At 42.9% G+C, this 27,511-nt stretch overlaps 1 protein-coding gene across 3 annotated transcripts in view; it reads left to right on the forward strand.

Annotated features, from left to right (window-relative positions):
• TNC (tenascin C) overlaps positions 1-27,511 on the forward strand; it is a 73,862-nt gene that overhangs the window by 14,496 nt on the left and 31,855 nt on the right. For all 3 annotated transcript variants that reach the window (XM_068914745.1, XM_009668171.2, XM_068914744.1), the window contains exons 2-10: positions 11,366-11,956; positions 13,344-14,750; positions 16,510-16,773; positions 17,601-17,716; positions 17,811-17,967; positions 18,577-18,846; positions 20,002-20,187; positions 20,927-21,016; positions 21,745-22,008. In XM_068914745.1, the coding sequence (XP_068770846.1) occupies positions 11,494-11,956; positions 13,344-14,750; positions 16,510-16,773; positions 17,601-17,716; positions 17,811-17,967; positions 18,577-18,846; positions 20,002-20,187; positions 20,927-21,016; positions 21,745-22,008 (3,217 nt within the window). In that variant the 5' untranslated portion in view covers positions 11,366-11,493. The remainder of the gene's footprint in view (positions 1-11,365; positions 11,957-13,343; positions 14,751-16,509; positions 16,774-17,600; positions 17,717-17,810; positions 17,968-18,576; positions 18,847-20,001; positions 20,188-20,926; positions 21,017-21,744; positions 22,009-27,511) is intronic.

Consider the following 27,511-nt stretch of genomic DNA (forward strand, 5'->3'; position numbering starts at 1 on the left):
CAGACGCAGAGCAAGTCTGATTTTTGCTCAAGCTCCCATTGTGCGACTTGGTTTCTTCAGGTGCTCAGAGCCTCGGCAGCCAGGAGCTATGCTCTGGGGACACTTACGGGGTCTGACGCAGCAGTCCCAAGACTAACTCTTTGCCAGAAGACAGCACACGTCCCTCCCAAGTATATAAGAAGTGACACCATCATATTGTGTTGATGCTCTCAGGGTTCCCAGCCCTAATGTCCACCAGCATGGATATCCTTAGTTTTTACAGGCACTTTGCAGGAAGCCTGTGGCTGTTTTCTAACCAGATGCTTTACAGTCCCAGCCTGGGTGCAAAGCTATAGCTTGCACTTGCCCCTATGAATGACGAGGAGGACACGGAGGACAGTGCAGTCTTCCACCCTGGCACGATTGTGCTGGATGAAGTACAGCAGCAGAGATCTAATGGTCTCTGAGCAAAGGCAGGAAGGCTTCTGCAGATGTTGAAGGGAAATTAAGTGAAAAGGCAACATCCTGCCAAGTCACAAGCCAGGGGCATATTTAGTATAAGCCACATTATACATAGCCAGGAGCCCAGGAGTATGCTGGAAGCAGCACAGCTGCAGCCCATACCAAGATGTATCATTTATTTATTTCTAATTATGCACAAGTGACAATACATTACATGAGAGATTAAACACCGAGTTATGAGCATGTAGTGAATAATTCTGCATTATGGACCTAAGTCACTCAGCAATTATCTTTATTCATTTCAAACTCAGACAGTTGCCTTAGTTCCAGTGGCACCATAAATGAGTTATTAGGAGCTTTCTGATTCCTGTGTTTAGTATGGGTCTCTTCCTGCGTCTGGTTGGCTATATATGACTATTACGTAATGCCACGTTGGATGCTTCTTATATAAACATTGGATGCAAAACAACTCTGTTTAAATAGCCGTAAGGCTCTGATAGTTCAAGAGAAGCTTGGATTCTGCAGACGTCTCTCCCTTAGGGCCTGATCCACTGCATGTGACTCTCTGATGGTTCTGCATAACACTTGTCATACCTGTTGGTGGGGTAACAGATGTTGCAAATCCTTATTCTTGAGGTTTCCAGTGGATGTTTGTGAACATTTTGCTTGAGTGAGGGCCCAAGCCATCATGAATTCGTCTGGTCATAATCCAAGCAGTGCCTTTGCATTTTTATAAGGGACAGCAGGCTTTTCAGCATGTCAGCATGAATGTGTGACTTCAAAGTCATCTGCAGGGGACAGCGCTGAGCGGTAATGACCCATTGCATATCCCGCAGGAGCTGTGCTTGGGCAATGAGCAGAGAGGCGAACATGCAGATCCTGCGGCAGCATCTGTGACGCTGTGCTGCTGGCTGTGTACATGAGAGTTTAGGCCATCGCTGCACCCTCTCCACCACATCCTACTGCTTGGAGAAGGAGCATTCCCAGGTTGTCCCCAATACTTGGTTTGAGACTGTGCCTAAGAGCTGTCTCTCCTTTTGCACCAGTTTGAGCAAGTGAGGATTAATTTTTTTTGTCGCGAGCAAAGTCCTGGAAGGAGCAAACCAGTTAGAGCAGAGGCTGTGGTGATATCCTGCCGTGAAGTGGTATGAGCTCTTCTCCTGTTTGTGACCGGTCACTGTAAGTGTGGGTTAGCCATTTACTGCCTGGCCTACCCCACTCTCCAGAAACCACCTCCCAGCACCCAGGAGATGGGTGCTGGTGGGTGCTCTCTTCTGGAAGGCTGGTTCTGCAGTAAGCCCTGTGGGGTTAATGGTCCTCAGGAAGGATGCTTTTAGCAGTGGAGGAACTTACTACTGTCAGTCTCGTTTTTGAGATGTGAAAGGCGTAGAATACACTCCAAGTGGAAGTCTCCTTATAGTAACACAGTGTGTTGCTATGAGGCTAATCTTCTTTCAATAATGTTAAAAATGGGTTTATTTAATTTCCTCCATTGGTGGCTGGCCTCTGGAATGGCTCCAAAGGAAGTATTGAGTTTATTCACTAAATAATTACATAGACATATCCTTAACAAGAGTATCTTATACCCAGCAGCCCTAAACAGCATGGTAGTTGTTTCAGAGCAGTTCTATTATAACCAAAGTGTACAATTTCCATAGGCATCGCACTTGCCCTTTTCACCACCAGTCTTGTCTACTGCCTATTTGTAGCCCATTTAGAAGGTGACTATGATTAACCTCCTTAGTAAAAACTGTAGCCCCTTGGCTGTTCTTGTTTACATTAGAGGAAGCCAGGGCTTCAGTGTGTGAGCCGGTATGTGTATGCATTAAGAGATAACCTCTGGCACAAAGATCTTAAAATTTAAGCACCAAATTTGTGGGAGGAGGGAGAGTCTTTTACACAGTGAATGAACTGAGGACTCTCTCTAGAAGTATGATTAGAAATTTCAAAGGGATTAGGCAATGTTAGTTATTTGCACCTTGTGTAGGATGCAGGTCTCTCATAGACTTCTTAGGAATCAACCAATCACTTAATCGACTTGGCTAAGCTTATTCCAGAAATTAGGAATAATCGCAGGTCTCCCAAGTGCCAGTGCAGTGCCATTTCCACACTCCTGGCATTCATCTGAATTGCTGCCCCTTAGTTGAGGCAGCAGTATGTTCAGACTGGATTTCTTTAGGTTTCTCATCAGCAGCCGTGGAATTCCTTAGAAACATAAATCAAAAAAGTCTTTAGGACTCTGAAACTGAAAGCTACCTCTTGGTCATTGAGTTCAGTATCCTGTTATTGCAAGTACCTCCTCACGTAATCTCTTTTTCACTTCTCTTTAGTTATTGCAAGGTTTCAGCAATCATTTTCTACCAACTGTATCTCTGCCAGTTGACTTCATTTTTCATTTCTTATGGTTATTGCTCATTTTATCTAATACTGTATTGATCAAAGATGTTATTGATACTGGAAGGAGACCACTTCTGATCTCTGAACTTTTACTCTGCTTTGAAAAACAGCCAAACCCATTGTTTGGTTTGGAAACGTATGTTCTCTCTCTGAGATATTGAACAAGGATAGGGCCCAGAGAGAGTTTCTATGGCTAAGGATACGAAACTCTTCAAACAAAGTAGTTTATAATGGAATAATCATGCTAATTTAACTCAAAATAGTCACTGTACAACAGAAGGTTTAGTCTCTCATGGGGATCCTTTTATGCTTATCATTCAGAATTTACCATAGCTCTTTCCCATTTTTTATGGATGTTGGCTTCAGTGGGTTATTTTTCTCCCCCTTTGTGGTACTGTCATGCTGATGCCTTTGAAATATGAGCCTTTGCTAAATTCTAAATTGTACACAAAGCAATTAATTAAAATTCCTTCCAAAACAGCCTTGGCAAAGTCCTGTCTATATGCTGCTTTTGAGCCAGGGTAGAATGGGAGGAGACTAAAATGATTCCAAGTGGTTTCATTTAAGGATGATGTACAGTAGGATCTGTGAAACAGAAACAGTACAGCTTCCCCAAAGTAGAAATGTCATTAAGAGCTGAAGCCAAAGATGAAAAATTAACTGGAGTGAAGGGTTCAGGATTAGCTGAGTGATGTTTAATGCAGGACCTCAGGGGTTGAATGGGGCAAAAAAGGTCTGTGCATCTGTTTTTACTGCTGCTCTTTGATAGTCGCAGGTATAAGTCTGAATGCAATTCAGATGATCACAGGACCGACTGCAGAATTCATTTGTAGTACCCTAAAAATCGTTTTGTTTATATTAGTAAGTACTGCAGCATGGATGAGGCCCTCAAATTGCCATTTTGAAAGTGGCGTGTTCTTGAACTGCGCCATCAAAATGTATGATGCATGCATTCTGCACGTTCAGTCTAACCTATGAGCACTCAGAAATCAATCATGAATTAACTGTTCAGATCAGCTCCCGTCTCTGCATGCAAAATGGCCATATTTATATATATATTCTCAGTCCTGTGAAGGGGACTCCTTGTAAATATGCAGTGCCAGAACTAGATGAAACACAGATGGCTTCAGGATGTATCCAGAGCTGTTAATTGTGGAAACTTACCCACATCAGCACAAATTGCCAGTTTGCCCTTAGTAAAGATTTTAAGTTATTTATAAGAATAATTATGAATTAAGAAAAGGAAAGTATGATATCAGGGTCTGGTGCTGGGAGGTGCTGAGAAAGGCAGAAGCATGGGTGTGTGGTTGAACGTCTGAGGGGACTCCAGAAACCCGGATCCTGCTTCCAGCTTTGAAAGTCTTGCCCTGGGTAAAACACTTAGGCCTAGACGCAGAGGCTTCTAGGAGCTTAGGTCTCTTGAGCTTGGCCTTTGCCTCACTTTTTTGTACTTAAAATAGAGTAATAAGGCTTCGCTTGTCTGCTATGATTATAAAAGGCTTTCTACCACTCCTGCAGTGCACAGGAATGCCATGGGGCCATCTTTTTGGAGTTATGAACAGCTCTGAATCCCTTCTGTAATGCAAAGTGGATTTTGGTGCCTGTACCTTGTAGCTTTAGATTTATGTTTCTCTAGTTAAATGACGTTTCAAAGCTTCCTTCCCAGCTGTTTCCCTTCTGCCTCTTTCTCCATACAGTTGTTCCAGAGGTGCTTTCTCCCTCTTTTTCACTGTTGTTGGACATCAACACACAGCAATGTCATTTCAGCAAATGCTTTTGTTTCCTTTTAGCTTTCAGGAATAAGTTCAGTGTGCAGGTCTGGAGGTAGGTGGAAAAGGGATTCAAATCTGGGCCACTGCATTTGGCATTCATAAAAGAGGGGAGTCACTGGGTCTGGATCCATAGTTTGTTTGGGAGTTTTCCAGATTTGGGATTTATTTTCAGTTTTCAAAAAAATGGGTAAATACCTCCCTACAGAAATGTGGAGACCTTGTAGAAATCTCTAGAATACATGCAGGACAGTTTTCTCCATGAGCTGACCGTTGGGATAGAAGTGAAGCTGTTTAGATAAAAATTAGAAATAAGTCCTCGCTATGTGATTCAGAAACTGGATGGATTACAGTTTATCGTATTGCATTTTATCTGATTCAGGGAATTGGTTTCTTTCTTTCTTCCCTGATAGTTATGATCCTGTTTTCCCCTCTTCATGCAATTGATTTAAGACTCTGAAGAAAAATTCTGACTTAGGAGTTTTTTTTTCCCTTGAAAGTTCATGTTCCAAAGTCCTATTCATATCTGTGGAGTCTGATGGGTGCGGAACCAATTGCAAAATCTCTTTGTACGTATCTTTTTACTCTTGAAAACGTAAGCCTTAGAGAACCCCATGGATTTTCTGAATTACTTTAGAATTGGCCTCCTTAAAAGTCATTCCCGTTAGAATGACTGCAGTGTAAATAAAAAAGAAAAAAGATGCAATGGTTTGGCTTTGATCTTTTCTTCAAGCCGCTGGAAAGATTCAGCGCTGATAGTTTAGGACTATTACGAATTTTAGCTCTCCACTATGATTTAAAGCAGTTTGACCTATACTGAGTTTCCCTGCTGATTCCTTTGACCTGTTGGATTTGGAAATGGAAATAAAATTGCTTTCTGTAGGTATGAATGTATGGAAACAGAAATGAAAGATGATGAGGTCACAACTGTTCGTGTTTTGGCCTGCTGTGTCAAAAGCATCAGTCCCCCCCGTTCTCTTTCTTTGAAAACATTTCAGTTTACCTCAGCCTTAGTTCATCTGTGCTTGAGAAGAAGTCTCAAGCCTCAAGAGTTGCATGCTCTTGGCAAAGCTATATTATGAGCACTTTTTCTTTAAAAGGTTGCATCTTTTGAAGCCTTTCCTTGTAAAAACCCACTCTGGCAGCCAGCTTCCATTTATTAATCCCATGGGATGGCATTGCTTTTATTCCTTGTAGAAAATGCACAGCATAGTTTCTTCTGTTAACAAATCACCAGAAGCTGTTTTGAGGTTAGCAATTAACAAACCTAAAAATGCTCCATTTTGTGTTTTTGGTAGAGGGCTCTGACTCTGCTCTGAGTCTTCCTCTCTGTCAGAATCTAGCCCATTACTTCTACTCTCTACATTTTAACAAGATCTGTTTGAATCCAATATATGCTAATAGCATTTGATCCCCTCCTTCTGGGATGTAGAAAATATCTGTTTGGGTAGGAATTTTTTCTTTTTTTCCTCTTTTTTTTTTTTTTCCTCCTGCTTTCTTTCAGCCTGATTTCCAAGTCCTGACATGTAGAAGGTGTCTGAGCAGATCTAATCAGCCTTCTGCCTTCTCTAAGGAAGGACAGCAAGAGATATTTTTAACACCTCCATTTCTTCATTCTTGCAATCTGTTTTGATTAAAATCACACAAGGTTCTTATCTGCATATTTATCACTCCCCATGCCCATAAGTCATCTCATAGCTCTACCACTCCTGAATTTACAAGAGAGATTGGAGTTGTAGACCAGAATTGTCAGCTAGGCAAACATCAATTTTATTTCTCACTCCTTATGGTTTCCAACAAATATATCTTTGAAGAAGCAAAATATTCATCGATTTTCTTTGCTTAGCATTCCCTGGGAGTCAGGACTTCTGAGCTGTTTTCAAGGTTGATTGAAAATTTACTATTAAGAGGAAACAAATTTCTAATTAAATGGAAAGATCCTGACTGATGTCATTTGGGAAAACCGAGTGAAAGAAAAAATAGGGGGTGAATAAAAAATAACCCTAACATTTTCTCAGCTTTTGATGAACAGAATGTGAAGTGCTTTCAAACCCTCAGATGAAAGGGCTTGCAGTGGAAATGAAAATTATTCTTTTTCTTTGTGCTGTTGAAAACCCATCTTGCTTCCACCACGTATTATTAAGAGTGTCACTCACTAATGATCGTGTTTCTATGGAGTGTTTCTCAAGGAATGGTCTCTTTGTTCTCTTTGGATAACATCTAACTTTTACAGCTAGTGTTTAGATAAGACAAGGACGTATTTTCTCCTGAAACTCTTTCTAGGTCAGCCGATACTGTGCAGATGCCATGATTAACCTCTTAAATTTTTTAAACAGGCCAAAGAAACTCCAAAGTCAACATTAACATGTCCAGAGCAGCCAAGATATAGGAACGCAGTGAAGACAGCAAGTTTAGGCCGCAGCCGGGATGAAAAAATGTGCATTATCTTTATACTCTTGTGACTGCAGCTGATGGGCATTTGCACAGCCTCCACCAGGGCAGAATGCCGGGTCTGCACAGTGTTGCTGCCTCATAGCTGACATGGGAGCCTTGCTTCTCTCTGTTGCTTTAAAAAGGAGGGCCCAGGTCATATCCTCTGCTCTATGGAAAAATGCTCCTGACTACAATTTATTTAATTCCTCAAGCATTTGTCTAAAGTTATAACCGTATGGTGCTGAGACAGTTGCATAGGCTGGGGAAGCATCTAGAGGAGCCTGTGTCTTGTACCTTCACTAAAAATCAATTCTCCTTTTAGAGATTCAAAGGTTTCTATGCTGCTTCTGCTCCAGTGGCCGAGCCATTGCCAAACACCCTCTTCCCATGTCCTTTAGGTACAGAGAGCATTTTTCTCAGAGAGAGGCTGACATCTTTAACTTAGACCTCTAGAGCAAGATTTTCAGACATACTACTTTCTGAATTTATGTGCTTCAAAGGAGAGCTTGCAGAATTAAAAAATATATACTCTTATGATGATAGCTGATGTGTCCAGCGTTAGCAATAAGGGTTTCCTTGCGCAGCCTGTACCTGCTCGAGCGGTACTCGGCTGGGTAAGGACACCTAAGGATTCTTGGAAGCAAAGGTGTGCACAGTGTGTCTCAGATGACTCTGAGAGATACTCACAGGAGTCTATTTTTTTATCCAGTGCCAGTACACAACTCAGTGAGTGACATGACTGCAAAATTCAGTCTGGCAGGAAGCTGAACACTTCTGACCCAGGAAAATTAAGATGGATATGAGAGAGCACAGCACCTTTTGTTATTATTTGTATTGTGGTTTTGCCTAAGGGAACAGACATAATCTCTCCAATGTGAGATGCTGTGGAAAGAAAGACCTAAAAGAGAATCCTTTCCCAGCAATCCAAGAGAGTGATGACAATAGGAAGATGCTAATGATTAGATGGGAGAACAGGAGCAGCCAGATTTTATTGTTCTGTGTTATAAGCAGCAGGTTTTGCAGACCAGCCACATAATCACTGATCACTGACAAGATTTTTGAAGTAGTCTCATTGCAAGGAGTGTAATAGGAAGATGTAAGAGGGGCATAGTTTGCAGGGAGGGATAATATTTCTTATTAGACAAATTGCTTGTTGAAAATGGACACATTCTTGGGCACACAAACCCTTTAGCATGTCTAAGAGACATGCCATAAGCATCACCCAACTCCTTTTGTGTACATCACAGTGAGGCCAAGCTCACAACGAGAAAGGTCGTCTTCTTTAGCAAAGTCTTACTGCAAGGCTTTTAGGCGCCTGTAATTAAAAACAATCCAGCAGCTGATGTCTAGAAAGAAAATACAGAGAGGATGTCTCCAATAGGCAATATGTCTGCTGCTTTTGAGTACAATCTATGGGAAGCATTCTGAGGGGAAGAAGATAGGGAAAAGTGAAGGAACAACAAAGTCTGACAATTGCTGTGGCTTCCATCTTTCTCTAGAAAGGACTGCTCCTGGGTGGTCCTTTGCAGCCTGTGCTGTTGTGGAGATATGTTTGAGGGATAGGGTTGGAGAGAAGGCTGTCATCTTTGTAGTTTCAGCCAAAAATATGGCTAATGTATAAATAACTGTAAGAAGGTGTCCTGTTCTGTAGATCTCAGATCTAGCACTGGAGCTCAGCTTATCAAGCTGGGTCCTTGGCAGATCTGATGAGAAACACCTGATCTGAATTAGCTCAGACATTGCACTCTGTGTCAAAACACAGAGGTCACAGATCAGACTCTGAGGAATGCTTCTTCCAGACCATTCTTCATTAACTTCAGAAGAATATTAGCCAAGATACATTAAGTCGTCCAGTATCATCTGTAGGTTGAGCGTTTTGGCTGACTTTAATGTGATGAATATCCAGTAAAACTAATGGCGTTCATGTGGCTTTCATCAGTGGTGAAGGTAACAGTGACAGTGGCTCTTGTCAGAAGCAGGTTTTTCATTTTCCAGACAGAGTCCAGAATTGCAGTTTGTACTATCATAAAATGATATGTAAACTCGTAGCAGTCAGCGGAAAAACTACCAGCAACTTTCTTGGTTTGGACTAGGCCCATATTCTTGTAGGCCAGGATTTACAAAAGCCATAAGGAAAGTAATGCTCAACTTTCACTGAAATTCAGTGAGAACTGGATGCACAGCTGCCTCCAGTTTGTTCCATTTGCCACTGGTGATGCGTCTGTCAAGGAGCCTATCCCTTAAATAACTAGTTGAGGATTAGGCACTGATTGTGCTATATAACCTTGTCTCAGGGCAAGAGGTATATGGAAATCTCACTGCATGGAAAGCAATTTGCAAAGCCCAAATGGGAGTACTTGAAAGTTAAATCCCACTTCAAAAACTGTCTTGAGTGCATTTCATGAACTGTAACTCTATTTAGGGATTGGGCTGAGCCACAGAGGAGACCTGGACCATGTCCTTTTCTGTTATAGTTTATTAGCTTCCTTGTGATCTCTTCTGGTGCAGACAAGGATTGCAGATGTATTTGACAAACAGGATAAGTGTTAGAAATGACTAAGAGCTGACTGCTTTTCCATGACAAGCAAAAAGCATCTACTGCTGCTTGTTTACTTCTGATTTATTCCCCTATAAAGAGGGAGTGAAGTTCACTCTTTGTGAGCTCTACTTTGTCTACACAGAAAATTAACTTCAGTAAAATGCCTGTATTACTGTCACTCTTTTACAAAAGCAGCTGGGATAGCATGGGAAAAAAACGATCCCTACACTTTATGAGAAACAGAAGGATGCAGGAAGCTAGTTTCCCATCTGACAAATAGGTTATCATCAAAACTGTGTGTTTAGAGAATAAATTGCTATTTCCTTCATTACTGGAAACAAAAAAAGAGCTTGCAACCAGTGAAAGCCGAGTCACTGACCTAACAGTTCAACCAGCTTTTCTGGGAGTAGAAAGAAAAACAAACGTTAAGATGACATTTATTAAGTGCGCTTGTTTAGTCTGTCCATTAGCTGCCTTTGGTTCTCATTCTGCATGCTGAAGGGCTGATTCTGCGTGGAAGTCAATAGATGTCTTTCAGTCCTATTCTTTGCTCCCCTGACTCATATCATTTGAAATGAAGGGGTATGGATTGAAGAGGAAGAGGACATAGTGAAGCTAATTAACAAGAGTGTCTTTCAGGAAGAGCTATTACAGCCCAGCCAGGTGCTTGTGACCATAAGAGGGGAATTGTGTTATAGCTGATGAAAGATCAGATACTTGGAGGTGTTGCCTAATGAAAGGGCTAATTGGTTACTAAAAAGACTTTTTCACACTTGTATCAATGTGAAGTTTTCTTCTTTTCTTGAAGGACTTAGGTGATCAAAGGTTTTCTTTTCCTTTTCTCCATCTCCTCTTTTTTTTATTTTTATTTTTTAAAGTTCTGGTAATATTTCCCTTCCTGCCCACCTGCCTGTTCTCTTATTCTTTGAAGTTTTCTGTAGCACACTATGTTTCAACAGATTTCCTATGTTTGAACTGATATTTCTTACAGTGTGTTACCCTTGGTGAAGCCTCATCTAGGGTAATCTGCTGTGTCTCGTTACTTTTACGCTAAAATATTGCTAGACTTGGTGTGGGACTGACTCCAGAACCCTGAGCATGCAGCATTTTTTGGAAAGCTGCATTTATCTTCATGCTGCAGGCAAATTGTCTTTACAGTGAACTTGTTATTGGCTATAAGCTCTGGAGTTCAGGTTCCCAAGCAAATTAAATTAAAGCATTTGTTGAGCTTAGCGGTGCTGATATGCCGTTTGATAGTGTCTCACATTTCTCGAGCGATCTGACTCTTGTTAGCCTGCAAGCAATGGAGTAGTGGGTGAAGGGAATGCAGGCTTCTAACAATATATGTATCATTAAAAAAACACAGATTTCATTTTTGTGTATTTTTTGTTGTAGGCCCCCACACTGGGGCCTGCATACCTCTCTCTGAAAGTAGTGTTTTTGCATGAGGTGAGGCTCAGCAGGCCGCTTTGCCCTAGTCTTCTCTTTGAGATAGTTAAACCTTCCTTACTCCATTATCCTTGCTCTAAAGTGGAAATAAAAGTAGTTTCTTTCAAGATTGGTGTCTTGTGAGTTTTTGTTCACAAGCATGCTAAGATCCTGGCAGATAAGGTAATGCACTGTAGTTATTTAAGTGCAAGTTCAGCAAGTTTGGGTCAAGTGCGACTGTACATTGACTAGCACGTCAGCTAAGATCTGTAAGGACTTGGGCACCTGCAGTATTGCAAACCTTTTGTAGGGTGGTGCAGCTGCTGTTCATCTCTTACGTGGTCCCTTGGTTTTTCAGGGAACAACTGTACCAGGAAAGGAAAGGAAATCCAATTTGGTTTGAACTCTCTCCAATTTCGGCACCAGACTATAAGGACCAAAGAGAAATAAGACTCCATCAGCTTTCAGAAGGAGCTGAACGCCACAATGGGGCTACCCACCCAGGTGCTGGCCTGTGTGATCTTAGCTTTGCTGTACCAGCATGCCAGTGGTGGACTCATCAAGCGAATTATCCGGCAGAAGCGGGAGACTGGGCTAAATGTGACCTTGCCAGAAGATAATCAGCCCGTCGTTTTTAACCATGTCTACAACATTAAATTACCTGTTGGCTCCCTTTGCTCTGTGGATCTGGATTCAGCTAGCGGCGATGCAGACCTGAAGGCAGAAATTGAGCCAGTCAAGCATTACGAGGAGCACACGGTGAACGAGGAGAACCAGATTGTCTTCACGCACCGGATCAACATTCCCCGCCGGGCTTGTGGCTGTGCCGCTGCTCCAGACATTAAGGATCTACTGAGCAGACTAGAGGAGCTGGAGGGGCTGGTATCCTCCCTACGAGAGCAGTGTGCCAGCGGCGCTGGATGCTGTCCCAGTGCCCAAACAGCAGAAGGTAAGGCAGCCGGCGAGCTGCTCTCCGGGAAACTGTCATGCTGGCTGTGGCTTTTGTTTAGAATAGATACTATAATCTGTTTCAAGAATGAGCAAAAGTCAACCTGTTAATTTTGAAACGTAATCAAAACTGGGAATGTGTCTGGCCAGCTTGCAAGATATGTTCATTCACAGTTCTGCGGTTTTATGTATCTGTGGGTCAGAGCTCTGCCTGAGCACCAGCGGGCCACGCTGTTGCTGCAGCACTGAGCATGTATGGTGCTTGGGCAAGGTGACAGTCAGCATCAGAGCTTAGATTAAAACTCATGCAGTCCAAGCTCTTGGCTCTGCATTTGTCCACTTGAGTAGGCTGCCAGCACAACTATTTTTGTTTCCAAGTTTTCTCTAATAGAGAGCAATAAAAATACAGCAAGACATAGACTATAGCTGAATACTACTGAGAACAAATGCTTTGAGAGAGAAAATTATTGAATCCTTCCTGCTGTTTTTTAAACTGAGGTGAGAGACTGGTCATAGAAGAGAGAAAGCAGAGATCTTCTCAGTAGTAATCTATCCCCCTCAGCACAGAACCAGTCTCAGTGCCAGTGGCATAACACACTGCCTGGCTTTTTATGTTTTGAAGTGAATTGGTGAATAATGCTTCATGGTTCATGCTCTCATGAAGCTGTCAGCAAAGCTGCTGCGTCAGTGGAAAAGGGTTTTGAGAAAGGCAGACAAATCCAACACGCTAATTTGCCAAGCAGTTGGCAGAGGCTCTTCCCTGTCAGTGGTGTGAGGTAAAGTGTTCCTGGTAAATTAAGTCTCATAAGAAAAAGGAGGAGGTATTTCAGTTCAAAAGTTTTGGCAAATCTCTAAAGAGATGTGTCCTGCAGGGATCTGGGAAAATCCAACCCCTTTAGGTAACTCCAGCAAGGGACCCAAAGACTCAATATCTATTGATTGCTTTAGAAATGTTATCCTGTTTGTTACAATTTCTTACTGTAATAGGTTTTTTCAAGCTCTTGTTGGGTTTGTTTGGGCTTGGCAGTAGGAGCAGGGAGATGAAGTGCAAGAAGCTGTTTTCTGAGCAGTGGTGGTACAGCACACAGCAACAGATTTGTGAATCCTTGTAAACCTTTTGGATACACCTCCAAAGCCCCAGGACCGAAACGAGCATTGTATCCAGGTGTCACTGGCACGTTTCTGCCGCCATGATCATTTTTATTTTTCAGAGGGAAGATGTAACAATAGGCACCAGGACCTGTGGCCACCTACCCTTGCTGTACAGCAAAGGCATTAATCCATGTAACTCTGCCCTACGTGGCATGGTGGGGATGAAGCATGTGTCACACTGGCCTGATACAACCCAGAGCCAATGAGGGTAACAGGTTTCTCATTCATTGGTACAGGTCGCTTGGACACAACACCCTATTGTGGTGGACATGGAAACTACAGCACTGAAATCTGTGGCTGCATTTGTGAGCCTGGCTGGAAAGGCCCCAACTGCTCTGAGCCGAACTGCCCACGCAACTGCTTGAACAGGGGCCGCTGCGTCCATGGCAAGTGCATCTGTGTTGAAGGCTTCACTGGTGAGGACTGTGGCCAGGCCACCTGTCCGTCGGACTGTAACGACCAAGGCAAGTGCATCGATGGGGTTTGTGTGTGCTTTGAGGGGTACACGGGCACAGACTGCGGCGAGGAGCTCTGCCCCCAGGGGTGCAGCGTGCATGGGAAGTGTGTGAGCGGGCAATGCGTGTGCAACGAGGGCTTCACTGGCGAGGACTGCAGTGAGCCTCTCTGCCCCAGCAACTGCAACAACCGTGGGCGCTGTGTGGACAACGAGTGTGTCTGTGATGAGGGCTACACTGGCGAAGACTGCAGTGAGCTCATCTGCCCCAACGACTGCTTCGACCGCGGGCGCTGCGTCAACGGGACCTGCTTCTGCGAAGAGGGCTACACCGGGGAAGACTGCGGGGAGCTGACTTGTCCCAACAATTGCAACGACAACGGTCGCTGCGAGAATGGGCTGTGTGTCTGTCACGAGGGCTTCATGGGGGATGACTGCAGTGAAAAGAGATGCCCAAAAGACTGCAACAACCGTGGGCGCTGCATCAACGGGCGCTGCGTGTGCCACGAGGGCTACCTGGGCGAAGACTGCGGAGAGCTGCGGTGCCCCAACGACTGCCACAACCGCGGGCGCTGCATCAACGGGCAGTGCATGTGCGATGAGGGATTCATTGGGGAAGACTGCGGTGAGCGGGCCTGCCCCAATGACTGCCACAACCGTGGGCGCTGCATCAATGGACAGTGTGCGTGCGACGAGGGATTTGTCGGGGATGACTGTGGTGAGCTGCGGTGCCCCAACGATTGCAACAACCACGGGCGCTGTGTCAATGGGCAGTGCGTATGCGACGAGGGGTACACAGGGGAAGACTGTGGGAAGCTGCGGTGCCCTGAAGACTGCCACAACCGAGGCCAATGTGTAGAGGGACAGTGCGTGTGCGACAACGGCTTTACTGGGGACGACTGTGGTGAGTTGGCCTGCCCCAACAACTGCAACCATCGTGGGCGTTGCGTCAACGGGCAGTGTGTGTGCCAAGAAGGGTTCACAGGAGAGGACTGTGGCCAACTGCGCTGCCCCAATGACTGCCATGACCGGGGCCGCTGTGTCGATGGACGGTGCGTGTGTGAGGAAGGCTTTGTCGGGGATGACTGCCGCGAACGCTCCTGCCCCAACAACTGCAACAACATGGGACGCTGTGTCGAGGGACAGTGTATCTGTGAGGATGGTTACATAGGGCACGACTGTTCCGATGGTAGGTTGTAATGTCCATTTCAACCCGCTTCCCTTGGGTAATCTCTGTGTTCATCCAGCAGTGTGGGAGGCTCTATGAACCTTTTTACGTAGCTGTACCTTGGTTCTGCTTTATCACGGTCCAAACAACTGAATCAGTGGAGTTACAGTACCCAGAGCAAGGTCTTGGCCTCCCTTGCTTGTCAGGGCTATACAGGGTCATCTTTGCTGGTATCTTTTGGTGGCCAGCAAGCCAGAAAGCTGATGGCAGTAGTGCAATCAATTTGTTCTCTCTAAGCTTGCGCCCACCACGTCACTGCAGCAGCAGTTAGCACTGGCTGGGGATTTGTCGCCATTACCTTTCAGTTTCTCATAATACCTCTTTATGCTAATAAGATGCATTAAAAAAAAAAGTTATGACTATGGAGATGAGGGAGATGAATGCAGAATCTTCTTACTAGGTTCTCAGAAGTATTAGTCAAAAGAATACAGAAATACAGAGAGAATTTATACTGAAAAATAAGGGTCTGCAGGAATGAGTGAACTTCAGGGAATAAATAGCCTAGGTATCAAATGTTTCTTACAGCCAGCTTCTGCTTCCCGTTGCAATGCCAAACTGGTACAAAAGGGATTTGCCTTTGAGGTCCCATCACTATTGCAGGAGCAGAAAACGAAGCACATGTCACTAACAATATACACCGAGAGCCTCAAAGGGCTCAGTGATTTTGCTTTGGAGATAGATCTCTCTGAGATGGAACCCTTGTGGAGTCAGAGGGTGTAGTGGAGGCAAGGCAAACTCATAAAATAACCTCGTCCTGTCTGACTCATCAGTACAAGGCAGCTGTCACAATAGGATAGCCAGATGTTCCAAGCGTTACAGTACAAGCTTTCAGGGTTACGGGGGCCTTGGTTATCTCTCAACTGGTCAGATGGATTTTTCTAAGTTAAGCAAAACTTGATTATATTTTTTAAATGTTTTCCTACTCATACTGTTGGTTTTGACAAAGCTTGGAGTAAAATTATGGAATCAACTGGAGTGGAAACCTAGCTGTAAAGCCACATCCTTAGTTTCCCAGTACCACTGACTCTATGGAATTTGATAGAAAATTTTGGCAGCTAAGTAATGACAGACATTACCCTATAAAGGAGATAATTTTCTTTAGGAGATCCCTGAGGAGGAATTTTGGAATTGAAGCCTTTGTAGAGTAATCAGCAAGCACTTTGGGGGTGGGAACATTATAAAAGATAATAGATACCCTTGAAAAGAAATTCCCATACTTTATCTCCTCCTGGAAGACTCCCAGGTCACGTTTTGTGCTCTGCGTGTGCAAATGTGGAGTAATTCACTGGAAGTACTTAGAAAAATAATCAGATTTTATTTCACTTTGGAAAATCCATGCAATTCTGTATATGCAAAGCCCGGGACTTTCAGCTATAAAATCATGTGTTATTGGCAGTTGACTTAAACGACTGAATCCCCAAGGAGCGTGCTAGAGTAGTCGTCTGCATCAGTCTTGTGCGTTAGCCACCAGAGGAGGAGCTAGAACACATGTGAGTGTGAGAGTAGAAATCGGCCTGTGGCGTTTGGAAATGTGTCTGTAGTCTTCCTCACTTGAACATTTCTTTCTTCAGTTGACTAATTTGTGTTACATGGCTTCTCCGTTCCCTCCTTGTTAGCTGATTCTTATAAACTCCTCCTGGGAAAATGTGAAAGTGGGTAAGTCATTCCTTTTTGAGCCTTGAAAAGTTCTTAGAACTTTGTTTTGTTTTCCCCTTCCCAGTGACTCCTCCAACTGAGCTGACTGTGACAAACGTTACAGATAAGACCGTAAATCTGGAGTGGAAGCATGAGAATCTAGTCAATGAGTATCTTGTCACCTATGTCCCTACCAGCAGTGGTGGCCTAGATCTGCAGTTCACCGTGCCAGGAAATCAGACATCTGCCACTATTCATGAATTGGAGCCGGGTGTGGAATACTTTATCCGTGTCTTTGCAATCCTTAAAAACAAGAAGAGTATTCCAGTCAGTGCCAGGGTAGCAACATGTGAGTTTAATATTGCCTATATTCACCCATTTTCTGTGTTTGTAGTGTTTATTTATTTATATCCTTTCTTTGGGGTTTTCTTTCTGTTGTATTTTTTTATTTTCAAGTCATTTTCTCTTCTGAACAGTCATTTTTGCTTTCATTTTCTATTCTATTCCAATACCAAAGACCACGTTCAAAGTATGGTTCACTAGCTCTTCTGCTCAGTGCAGTGCCTCCCAGTGAATATCATAGAGTCCTTCTAAATTAAGACCCTCAGTTTTTTTCGTAATAAGGTACATTTTTAAGCTTTGATAATGCTTCCTAAAATAATACAAAAATTTAGCAGCATGTGAAAAAGTGTTCGAAGTGTTTTAACTAAAATGGAGATTATATTTGTGTTTTGCATTTTCACTGTGTCTTACAACATCTTACTTTCCCTGCGCTATCTGCTTGTTCATCTTTTTTATATTGTGCACATCACAGTTGTATCTAAACATCTCAGCCTCAAAAGATGCCCTGTCACTCCGGTCATTTTTAGACACCTGGGGCAGGATTCATCTCATCTAATTTGACATGTCCTCACAATGCTTCTTTACAGATAGAGGGAAAAAATAGACATTTCCAGGGCACAATTCATTTTGCTCTAAGGTGGCATCTAAAATAGGTCAGAGGAATGTCACTTCAAAGGCAGAATAACTAGCTGTGAAGAGAGTCTGAACATCTCAGATACAGGTCCCTACACTCTAGATAGATATTTATAGCTGTTGAAAGATGTTCCAATGCCAGTGCCCTCATTTGTGAGAAATCATTGCTTATGTAGTTGTCCCCTTTTCTCTCTGTCACAGACCTGCCTGCTCCAGAAGGTCTGAAATTCAAATCTGTCAGAGAAACATCCGTCCAGGTGGAGTGGGATCCTCTGAACTTTTCATTTGATGGATGGGAGCTGATCTTCCGTAATATGGTAAGGAAGCAGTATTTCTTGTATAGAGGCCATATGCAAGTGAAGGATCCTGTGTTTCTTATATTTATGTTAACTGATTGTTTCTGTTTTACAGAAAAAGGAGGATAATGGAGATATAACCAGCAGCTTGAAAAGACCAGAAACATCATATATGCAGCCGGGTTTGGCACCAGGGCAACAGTATAATGTATCCCTTCATATAGTGAAAAACAATACCAGAGGACCAGGACTATCAAGAGTGATAACCACAAGTAAGCACAACCTGATACTTGATGTAGCGCAACCAAAGCTATTTGGTGTAGTTTGTGGACTTTTTAAACAAAGGAAAAACCAAGCTATATACTCCATATCCCGAGGAAAAAAAAAAGGAAGCACTGGAGCTACTAATAAAAAGGCATAAGGAGAAATCAATTCATTTCCAAATTACCTGACTGAAGAGAAAAGGATATTTGTTTTTATCTAGAAGGTAGCTAGCAGTATGCACTTTGTTCTTGTTCAAAAGCTACATCAACAGGAATGAGAATTCCTGTCATCCTGGCAGGGATTTCATGAAGAAATTATTTAGGACAGAGAGTTTTTCTTGTGCAGATGGAGAACCTCTTAAGATTTTCACTCATCTTTGGTTTGGCAGTTTCTGGTGTTAATGAATTTTGATGAATTAGCTTCCGATCAATTAGCTCCATTTGGCACTCTTTCTTATATAGCTGTAGGAAGTAAAGGAAGAAAGTAAATGAAGATAAACTTCAGCTGGTAGGAGCCACTCACTTTTACCGTGATTCAGTAATTGGAAGTCCCAACTGTGTATGATCTTTCTGGTGAGATTCCTTTAAAAAAATCCCATTTTTCTCTCTTTGCACCAGAGCTTGATGCCCCCAGCCAGATTGAGGCAAAAGACGTCACGGATACCACAGCTCTGATCACGTGGTCCAAACCCCTGGCTGAAATCGAAGGCATAGAGCTCACCTATGGCCCCAAGGATGTTCCAGGGGACAGGACGACCATTGACCTCTCTGAGGATGAAAACCAATATTCTCTTGGCAACTTGAAGCCGCACACAGAGTATGAAGTGATGCTCATCTCTCGGCGAGGGGACATGGAAAGTGATCCCATGAAAGAAGTCTTTGTCACAGGTAAAAAGCTTGGATACCAGTCCAAAATTCTGTGGGGGTAATGCAATTGCCACTAGTGTTCTTGTACTGTTTGCAGCATCTGGCTTAAGTGACGGTTATGGCATTGACACAGAACCACCTCTGTTATAGAGATATATGGAAGTGCAGATTGTTTTCCTGTGTGCCTTTGTGACTTGAAGAGTGAGACTCCCATTTTGTTGGATCTTACTGGCTTACCAAAATATTTAGACCCTCAAGTGTCTAAATATTTTTTGAAAATGGAAATTATGCTATTAGGTCACTTAGAAGCTTTTGGTCATCTTATGCTAAATCTCTACTCCGGGAAACAGAGTTCCTCTAGGTTATTGCCTCTCTGTTTGCTGAGCTAAATGTCTTCCATGGTTCCTACTCCTGCAATTTCTAAAACCTGAGCAGCAACATTATTTGTGTTTGTTTGCTTAAATTCAAAACAGATTAGCAGAGAACTTTGTTCTTTCTCCTTCCTCTGTTCAGGCAATATTTGCTGTCTTTTTTTCTAAATTTAGTTTATCCCTTAGTGATCCTGGGAATGTTTTATGAAAGAGGTGCGTCCTTTAGTGTGTTGTCAAAGTCTGGGTGCATTAATGGAACTGAATAAATGGGCATGGAGAATTACCTCCCTTTTCACCCCAAAATGTAGTTATACCTTCAGAGCAGGATTTAAGTCTGTTATAGGAGTGAACAGTGAAATCCCATTGAATTTCTACATAATATTCACCTCTCATTTTGAAACCTAGAGTTCCCTTCAGGTGTTGAACAGAAATTCTGGAGTCGATCAATTCTTTTTTCTTAGAGGTCTTTTTCCATTGGAAAATTGAGGTATTATAAGGAAAAATAAGATTTTCATCCCAATATATTTTTCCACAAGCCTTCAATATTTTGTAAGAAAAAAAATTACTGAAGTTTAAAATGCTGGTTTTGTTTTGGAAGGTAAAAGCTGAACTTCTTCCACTGGATTTTTCCCAAAACGGTTCTAGTGAACTCTCCACTTCGCGCTGAAAGAAATTTGTTTGGTGTAGTCAGACTTGAATATAGTGGTATCATCTGTGAGGAAACTTAATATCAGTTTTTTGGATCATTCTCATCTTCTAAAAGCTACTATCATAAAAGAATGATTCTTTTTTTTCTCTTTTACAGACTTGGATGCTCCAAAGAACCTGAAGCGGGTGTCACAGACAGACAGTAGCATTACTTTGGAATGGAAGAACAGCCATGCAAATATTGATAACTACAGAATTAAGTTTGCTCCCATCTCTGGTGGAGACCATGCTGAGATCACAGTGCCAAAGGGCAACCAGGCGACAACCAAAGCTACACTCACAGGTAGGAGGATTGAGAGATTGTTATTAATGTTATGCTGCTATCATCATCCTCGTGCACAAAGATGTGGTGAAAAAAATGCCCTTTTGGTCATCTAAGATGTCTCAAGCAGAGGTTACACATTTTGAATACAAGCAGTTAAATTAAAATACATGTGATGTTTATTTGCACACCTGCAGATGGATGACTAGACAGCAAAAGGTGTCTAACCATTTCACTTTCATGTACAGCTCTGAATCCCACTGGTCACTTCCCTGAGTTTTTAGGTACCTATATCTCTTTGTGGGGATGGCTTCATATCTCTAAGTTCCAGACACTTCTGCATGGGCTAATAATGGTATTTCCTGATGCTAGCCTGCAGCTTTTCTGCGTGCAAGTTACCTTACCTGCCTGCAAGGCTGTATAATTGGAATTTCTCCATTTAATATGGATGTCTGTACCTTTTTCCTGAGTTGAAGTATCTACACTGCAAGCTCTTGGAAGTGGAAGCCATCTCTGATCGTGTATTTGCACAGGGTCTAGCATGCAATCTTAGTCAGCCATAATCCTTATCGTCTGGTATGCGCATGGAAAAGGATGCATTCACTTCAGATCAGCTGGAGGGTAAATGAAACCTTGACTCTCCACTTACACAGGAAAGAATATATCTAATCTCATATACTTTCAGGCTTCCTTATTTAAATAAATGCCATTCAGCCTCTCCCAGAGACAGAGACTCATACCTCTTCTCCTTATCTCTTAGGTTTGAGGCCTGGAACTGAATATGGCATTGGAGTGACAGCAGTGAGACAGGATAGGGAAAGTGCTCCTGCTACCATTAATGCAGGGACTGGTGAGTAGCATGTTTCTCCTTTGTGCTCTGGAGGAAGCGGCAAATCAGCTGGAGCCACTCTGGTATTTCTCTCCTTTTTAAGTGATGCTGTAAGAAGTATTTTAGAAGGTTCTTCATTTCACCTTGATACAAATAGAACATTTTCCCTGATGAGAAAGAGAAAACACTTCCCATACATCTTAGCCTCTGAATCTGAGCTCCTTTTCCTATACCAGGATCTCTTAATACTCTGGGAGATTCACCTCCAGGTGAGCTCCTTAGTGGTTATTACACTTCCAATGATTACCTTGGCTGTCCTCCAGTTGTGAGGATTTGAGGCAAGAATGATGGTCAGGGCATAAAGGTTAATCTGACAAGGAGCTCAGCCTCAGTGGTTGCAGTAGTCCTGACTGCCCTTCAAATCCAGGATTTCTCTCCCAACATCACTCTTTTCCCAGGTGAATGCTCTGAAGGATTAAATTCTGCCTCTCCTACATGCAGTACTTGCTAAAGTGAATGTAAGAGGGGGAAATTCGGATCCACTGTGCTTTGCCTGTAAAGGGAACTTCATTGTCCTCTACTTAGGTCAAGCAACAGGGCTTCAGAGGCACAGAAAAGGCAGATGAAACTCTGAACTGTCACCAGACACCTGGTATAAACACAATTCTGTCTGCATGTGCCTGAAAAACTATCCTAGGGCAGTTCAGAGACCCTGCTTAACATGTCCACTTTGCCTTTTTTACCTGTAGATCTTGATAACCCTAAGGACTTGGAAGTCAGTGACCCCACTGAAACAACCTTGTCCCTTCGCTGGAGAAGACCAGTGGCTAAGTTTGATCGCTACCGCCTCATTTATGTTAGCCCCTCTGGAAGGAAGAACGAAGTGGAGGTCCCTGTGGACAGCACCTCTTTTATCCTACGAGGACTGGAGGCGGGGACAGAATACACCATCAGTCTGGTCGCTGAGAAGGGCAGACACAAAAGCAAACCCACAACTGTCAAGGGTTCGACTGGTGAGTAACAGCTTTTGACAGGAGCCACGCACCAGGTCGTTGGGCAATGCCTGGCCCAAGCACAGCTTCACCTGATTCTGTAAGTCAAGTTTAGGGAACAGCTCGAAGACGTCAGCTGCCTGCAGAGGCCTGCATTATCTGTCTAGCATGATAGGCTTATTGAAGGAAAGCTGTGCATTTCCCTTACTACTGTGTTTAGCTCCACGTTGTCAGGGATTTATTGCTGTCATTTGAGAAGACTTGTAGACAATACAGCTGTTTGTCCTTCAGGAAATACACACCTCATCCTTTGTTTTAAAAGGGCCTTATAACTTACTTTGTTTTCTACAGCCAACAAAAAGAGGAAGAACAACCAGAATATGTTTAACATTGTTTATTCCTGCCTTATGACTTCTTTTCACAGCATGCCTTCATCCATCAGCTTCAGCAGAGTCAACAGGGCTCTGCTTTCCCCCTTTTTCAGTTTTCTTCTCCAAGAGCAGAGGAAAGCTAACGTCACAAATCTCGTCACAGTCACTGTTTCTGTTGGATACCCTGACTGTTACGTTTGTCTACAAAGAAAGGGTTCATTTCAGCCATCTTTGTTCACGCAAACTATTCTTTACTTAACTAGAATCAGTGGGTTTCTTGTTGACTAAGGTTTTATTCTTTGTGAATATTTTTCACCCAAAATTTTTTGCATATAGTTAATGTCTTCAAGTAGAACATAAATGAGTCCTGAATCTTTAGGTGCCTTCAGGCTAAAATACTGTGAGGCAAAGCTTCAATTGCTATCGCTCAGCAGAGCCAGTGAAATCAGAAACAGCGGGGTTAGAATTTTTGTCTTTATTGCATTGTATAATATATACTTATTACAACCTTTTCCCTCCAAGACCACCTATAAGGTAAAGACATGCCACAAGTTGTGGATTTTACAAATTAATACTTGTATACAACTGAACTGCTCAAAAAGAGTTTCATATTCCATAATAGTGTTCATGCCAGCATTGCTCTGAATGCTTTGTAGTCGAGTCAGGTAATTTCGTTCAGATGAGAGTTACATGGTATGGTGTTAACAATGGAAAGCCATCAGCACTGAAATACTTGTTTGATGCAGAAGTCAGGCCAGTGTCCAATGTGGGGAAAATTTAGAAAGTCTTGAGGCATACACATACAAAAGGAAGCTGAAGATTTAAGTGATGGGAGTGAGCAGGCTTTAATTTTTCCAAGGTTATTCTTTCCTCCTATTTGAGGACTGAGTGGTCTCACAAGAAGTAGACATAGAGGATGAAACGGCATAAATAACATGCTGTGGAATTTCACAGTCTGATCTTTCCAGCACCAGCTTCCTAAGTCCCACAAGGTAGCTTCTTTTATCTTGTGAATCTCTTTTTAAAATATATTCATCTGGCCAGTGTATTTGTTTTAAGTCTTTGCTCAGAGCGACTGGTAAACAAAGAATTCTCTGCAGCAGTTCTTTGGAGTCAGCAGCAGAGGTTGACATAACCTGTCTCTGTGACCTTCCTCCTGCGTAGGAATGGGCATATCCAAACACATGAGCATCAGGAGGCAGAAGTGGCCTGTAAGCCTGTAGGGTATAAGACAAGAGGTCACTTCAGTTTGCCTTTTTCTCTGTCCTTCTCATCTATGTTCCTAGTACTTGGGAGGTCCTCAAGTCCTCAGGCGAAGCCAAACAAGCTTGTTGTTTTACCTTCTCTTGCTGAGCTGGAGGAGACCTCAGGTCCATTTCACTGCTGAGGAGAGTGTTTGGAGCAGCAAGGGAGAGACAGGAACTGATTGAAGTGGAGGGTGTCAGGAGCATGGCTAGGACTGGACTAGCTCTTGGTGGGTGCAGGTAGGAGACAGTCCTGCCGTTTTAGTCCTGCCTTGCTGAACAAAGGAGTCAGGTACTCCAGAAGGAGAGTATTTCCTTTCAGAGTTTCTTTTGCTTCTCCAGATTCCCAGGATTTGGTCTTATGTTCTTCCCAATATCTTGATGGTTCAGTCAGGCTTCTCTACCTGTAGATATTCAGGAGAGTCAGGGCTTTTCCTTTGCACGCATTGTTTTTCTTTGTCTGCACAGTGAATTTTCTGTCACTGAGAACAGGGCTTCTTCTGGCTCCAGAGCTGAAGATGTTCTGTTGGTGCCTTCTCTTCCTCCTCGTGTTCTCCCTGTTATGTTCTCTTTATGTGCGTCAACTCTCCACACAGATGGTCAAAACTTTCAGAGCTCGTGAACCTCTAGCAAAGAACATGTCATAATATCTTCCATACTGCACGATGGCAGCCTTCTGTTGTTTCTGTCTTTTCATATGGAAGAGGTGTAGCTCAATAGACAGTTTTATTCTAATGTCCATGAATCTGCATTCAAGAGATGGTAACAATTTTAAAGTTCTTAGTTTGCTAAATGTTATTTTGTGTTGTTGAAAAGGAAAGATTGACTATTTCACACTGCCATTTGCTTGTTTGTTTCTTTGTAGCTCCACATAGTCTAACCCTAATGCAGGCAATGACTCCTGGCCTAGAGGAGCTTTCTGGCTCTGGGAGCTTTGTTGCTCTGGAGGCCCCAGGGCTGTGGGAGGATGCACTGAGGGACCTTGTGGTCTCCAGGGTAACAGACCACGGCTTTAGTGTCTCATGGTATGCGAACGCAGGAGCCTACAATAGTTTTGTGGTGGAGTACAAGGAAGTGTCACTGGCAGCTGTGCCCCCTGCAGAAATCTTCCTGCCCAGAGAATCCTTAGGTGCTGTGATTGAAGGCCTCCAAGCTAACACTTCCTATAAAATCAAGGTGTATGGACTGACTGGAGAACAGCGCTCCCCTCCTCTGGAAGCTGTGGCTACAACAGGTACCTCCTTTCCGTTATTAACTAAGGCATTGTGAACCAGGTACCACTTACCTGTTAGAGGTCCCACCCAGCATCAGGTTGCATTTTTGGTTTAGCTAACTTCAAGAAGCAAGGTCATTTTATTAGCTGGTAGGACCTTTCTGACAGCATGTCTGGAGAATGCTACATGAGATTGACAACTAATCTGTAGGGTGAGCACGTAACCCAGCTCTGAGGAGGCTGAGCAGTCAGAGTGCCGCTTTGTTCCTTCTTGCTCTGGTCCTGGAGCACTGCCTGTGTAGCACAATGTGGCTCCTGGAGGAGGAGGAATGGTAATACATCAAGCATTAGAGGCCTGTGGAGACAAATGAGTGGACCTTAGGAAAACCAAGTGCCAGCCTAACATTCCTCTGCTGCAGGACCCAGATTGTGCAGCAACTGCTGATGAATCGTGGATATGATACTGCCTTGCCTCTGGAAATGAGTTGCACATAAAGAACTGACCAGAAGCATGGCTTGAAGAAACAAGCTTTCCACTCTGTTGAATGTTGTTAAGATTTATACTGTTTACCAAAGACCCTTGTCTGTGTTGTGTGTCAGTCCCTCTTCCTCTCCTGGCTTCTGCTAGTTTTGGATTGTACCACCCTTTCTTATACAAACTCCAAGGAAAGTTAGGAAGAGTGATTAGGTGAGCCAGTTTGATGGGAAACTACAGAGCTTAGCCCTGGGAATATGAATTTGCCAGTAAAGATTGCCCATTTCTTCAGCTGATTCTTCTGCTAAGTGTAGCTGAAATATCAAATTTTAATTCGAGGATTTTTAGCAATAGCCTCTGTAGTATTCCTAGCTGGTATATTATATTCCAATGTCTTCCTTTGCTCAGAGGTGCAAAGACACTGTAAGTCCGGTTTAATCAGCTGATCAAGAGAGGGGAAAGCTATCTAGATGAAGGGCTCAGAAAAGAGTGCAAATATCACAGCAGGCAGTGGCTCTATAATCTTCTTTCCCAGAACTGCAGTCATATCCTACAGTTTGTTTGAGCTGATGAGAGGCTCCACAGTGAAACTGGCTGATGGCCTCTCTTGGAAAATAATACAAAATCCAAGAGACGGAAGCAAGAAATAATACAGAATACTCTTTGCTCCATCCCAAGTAACCCGGGAAATGTCCTGGCATGACATCAGCATTCTTCTTAGTAAAAATGCCAGTGAAGCATTAAAATGGAATTTCTCTAAAGGCCAGCAACAGCAATAGAGACATAATTAGGCCATATTCAGCCTGAAGATTTTACTAAGACAATGATATTAAAAATTATTCCAGTTTGAGAAAGAGCATGTGTTTGTTGTCCGTCCAGTTCCCTTCTACATAGTTTTCAACTCTTTGGCATCTGCTATTCATTTATCTCGCTACCATGAATCATTCTGTCTGGCTCTCATCCACCTACCTAGGGTTCCTAGAGCTCTAACTTTCTCTTCTTCCTATCTATTCCCCTAGTTGCTTACTGAAGTGTTTGGCTTTCACTGGTCGTCTTCTCTAACAGTTCATCAATTGCTCTCCCAGATTTTCACTTATCCATTCTCTGGCTAGTGTTCTACCTGGTAAACATTGAAACCAGATACTGTCTGTGGTATCAGGGTATTTTCCGTGTATCCCTATCATTTTCATTTTTCTATCTGCTTTATGTTTGTACACAAAACCACATATTCCTCTATTACGTGTGGACTTAATGTGGGGTATATGTGTGTTTATCTGTGTGCGTGTGTGTAGATGGCTAGATCACTGTTTCTCATCCACAAATTCATTTGTGGAGTTAGTTGTTAAACTCCAAAGTAGTATTCACAATTAGGTCTAAAACATATCAGAGATAATGTAGCTACATGGAATTAAATGTGCTTCATAGCACAATTTGTACATGGCAACCCCCCATGAAGTCATCAAAGTTGGTACAGTATGTTTAACCTGCTTGTAATGGCAAAATGCTGAATTAAAATGCCAGTTAGGGGGTTGGTTTCTCATTTTTGGATGATGACATTGAACTATTGCTCTGTTTCCCATTCAGATTAGAGAAACCGAGTCTTTATGTGTTCATACTGTAACTACCAAATACCCGGGGTAAGTGTCACTAGGGATGGTCAAGTAAAATGAGGGAAAACATGAAATGTTAGTCAAAATTGTCTTTTCGGGATTTTTTCAGGGAATCTCGGTAAAGCAGAACCTTCAAGCCAGTCTGATTTTTCTTTTTCCCTTGTTCTTTTTGACATTTCTTCCTGGGTTTCCAACTTAGGGTGCATGGCAGTTCCCTGGTGGGGGTATCTGGAGCATGGAGCTGTATCTGTGTGATGTACTGCAACTCTTCCCTCTCCACTGGTCTGAACACTGTGTGTGTGCATGTCTCCTGCAGAAATACTCTGCGGTAAAGCCCAGCTACTAGTATGCATGTTAAGTAGGCAGCCTTAAGGCTGACCAGCTACCAGCTCACTTGTTTGATGATGTAGTTTTTGTCTGTTCCCACAGTAGGAAAGAGCTGTTTGGCTTTTGGTTGTGTATTTGTAGCTGATAGAGTTGCAGAAGGCTAATGATTAGGTGCTGCATGTCTTCTTGCTTTGTTCCCTGGGGACAATACATTAACTCAGTGACCCTGGAGTGGTCAGATAATATTTCTAACAGTTTACTTACTCAAAAAGAGGGAATTAACA

The sequence above is a fragment of the Struthio camelus genome, chromosome 20, assembly GCF_040807025.1.
Source record: "Struthio camelus isolate bStrCam1 chromosome 20, bStrCam1.hap1, whole genome shotgun sequence".
Classification (NCBI taxonomy): domain Eukaryota; kingdom Metazoa; phylum Chordata; class Aves; order Struthioniformes; family Struthionidae; genus Struthio; species Struthio camelus.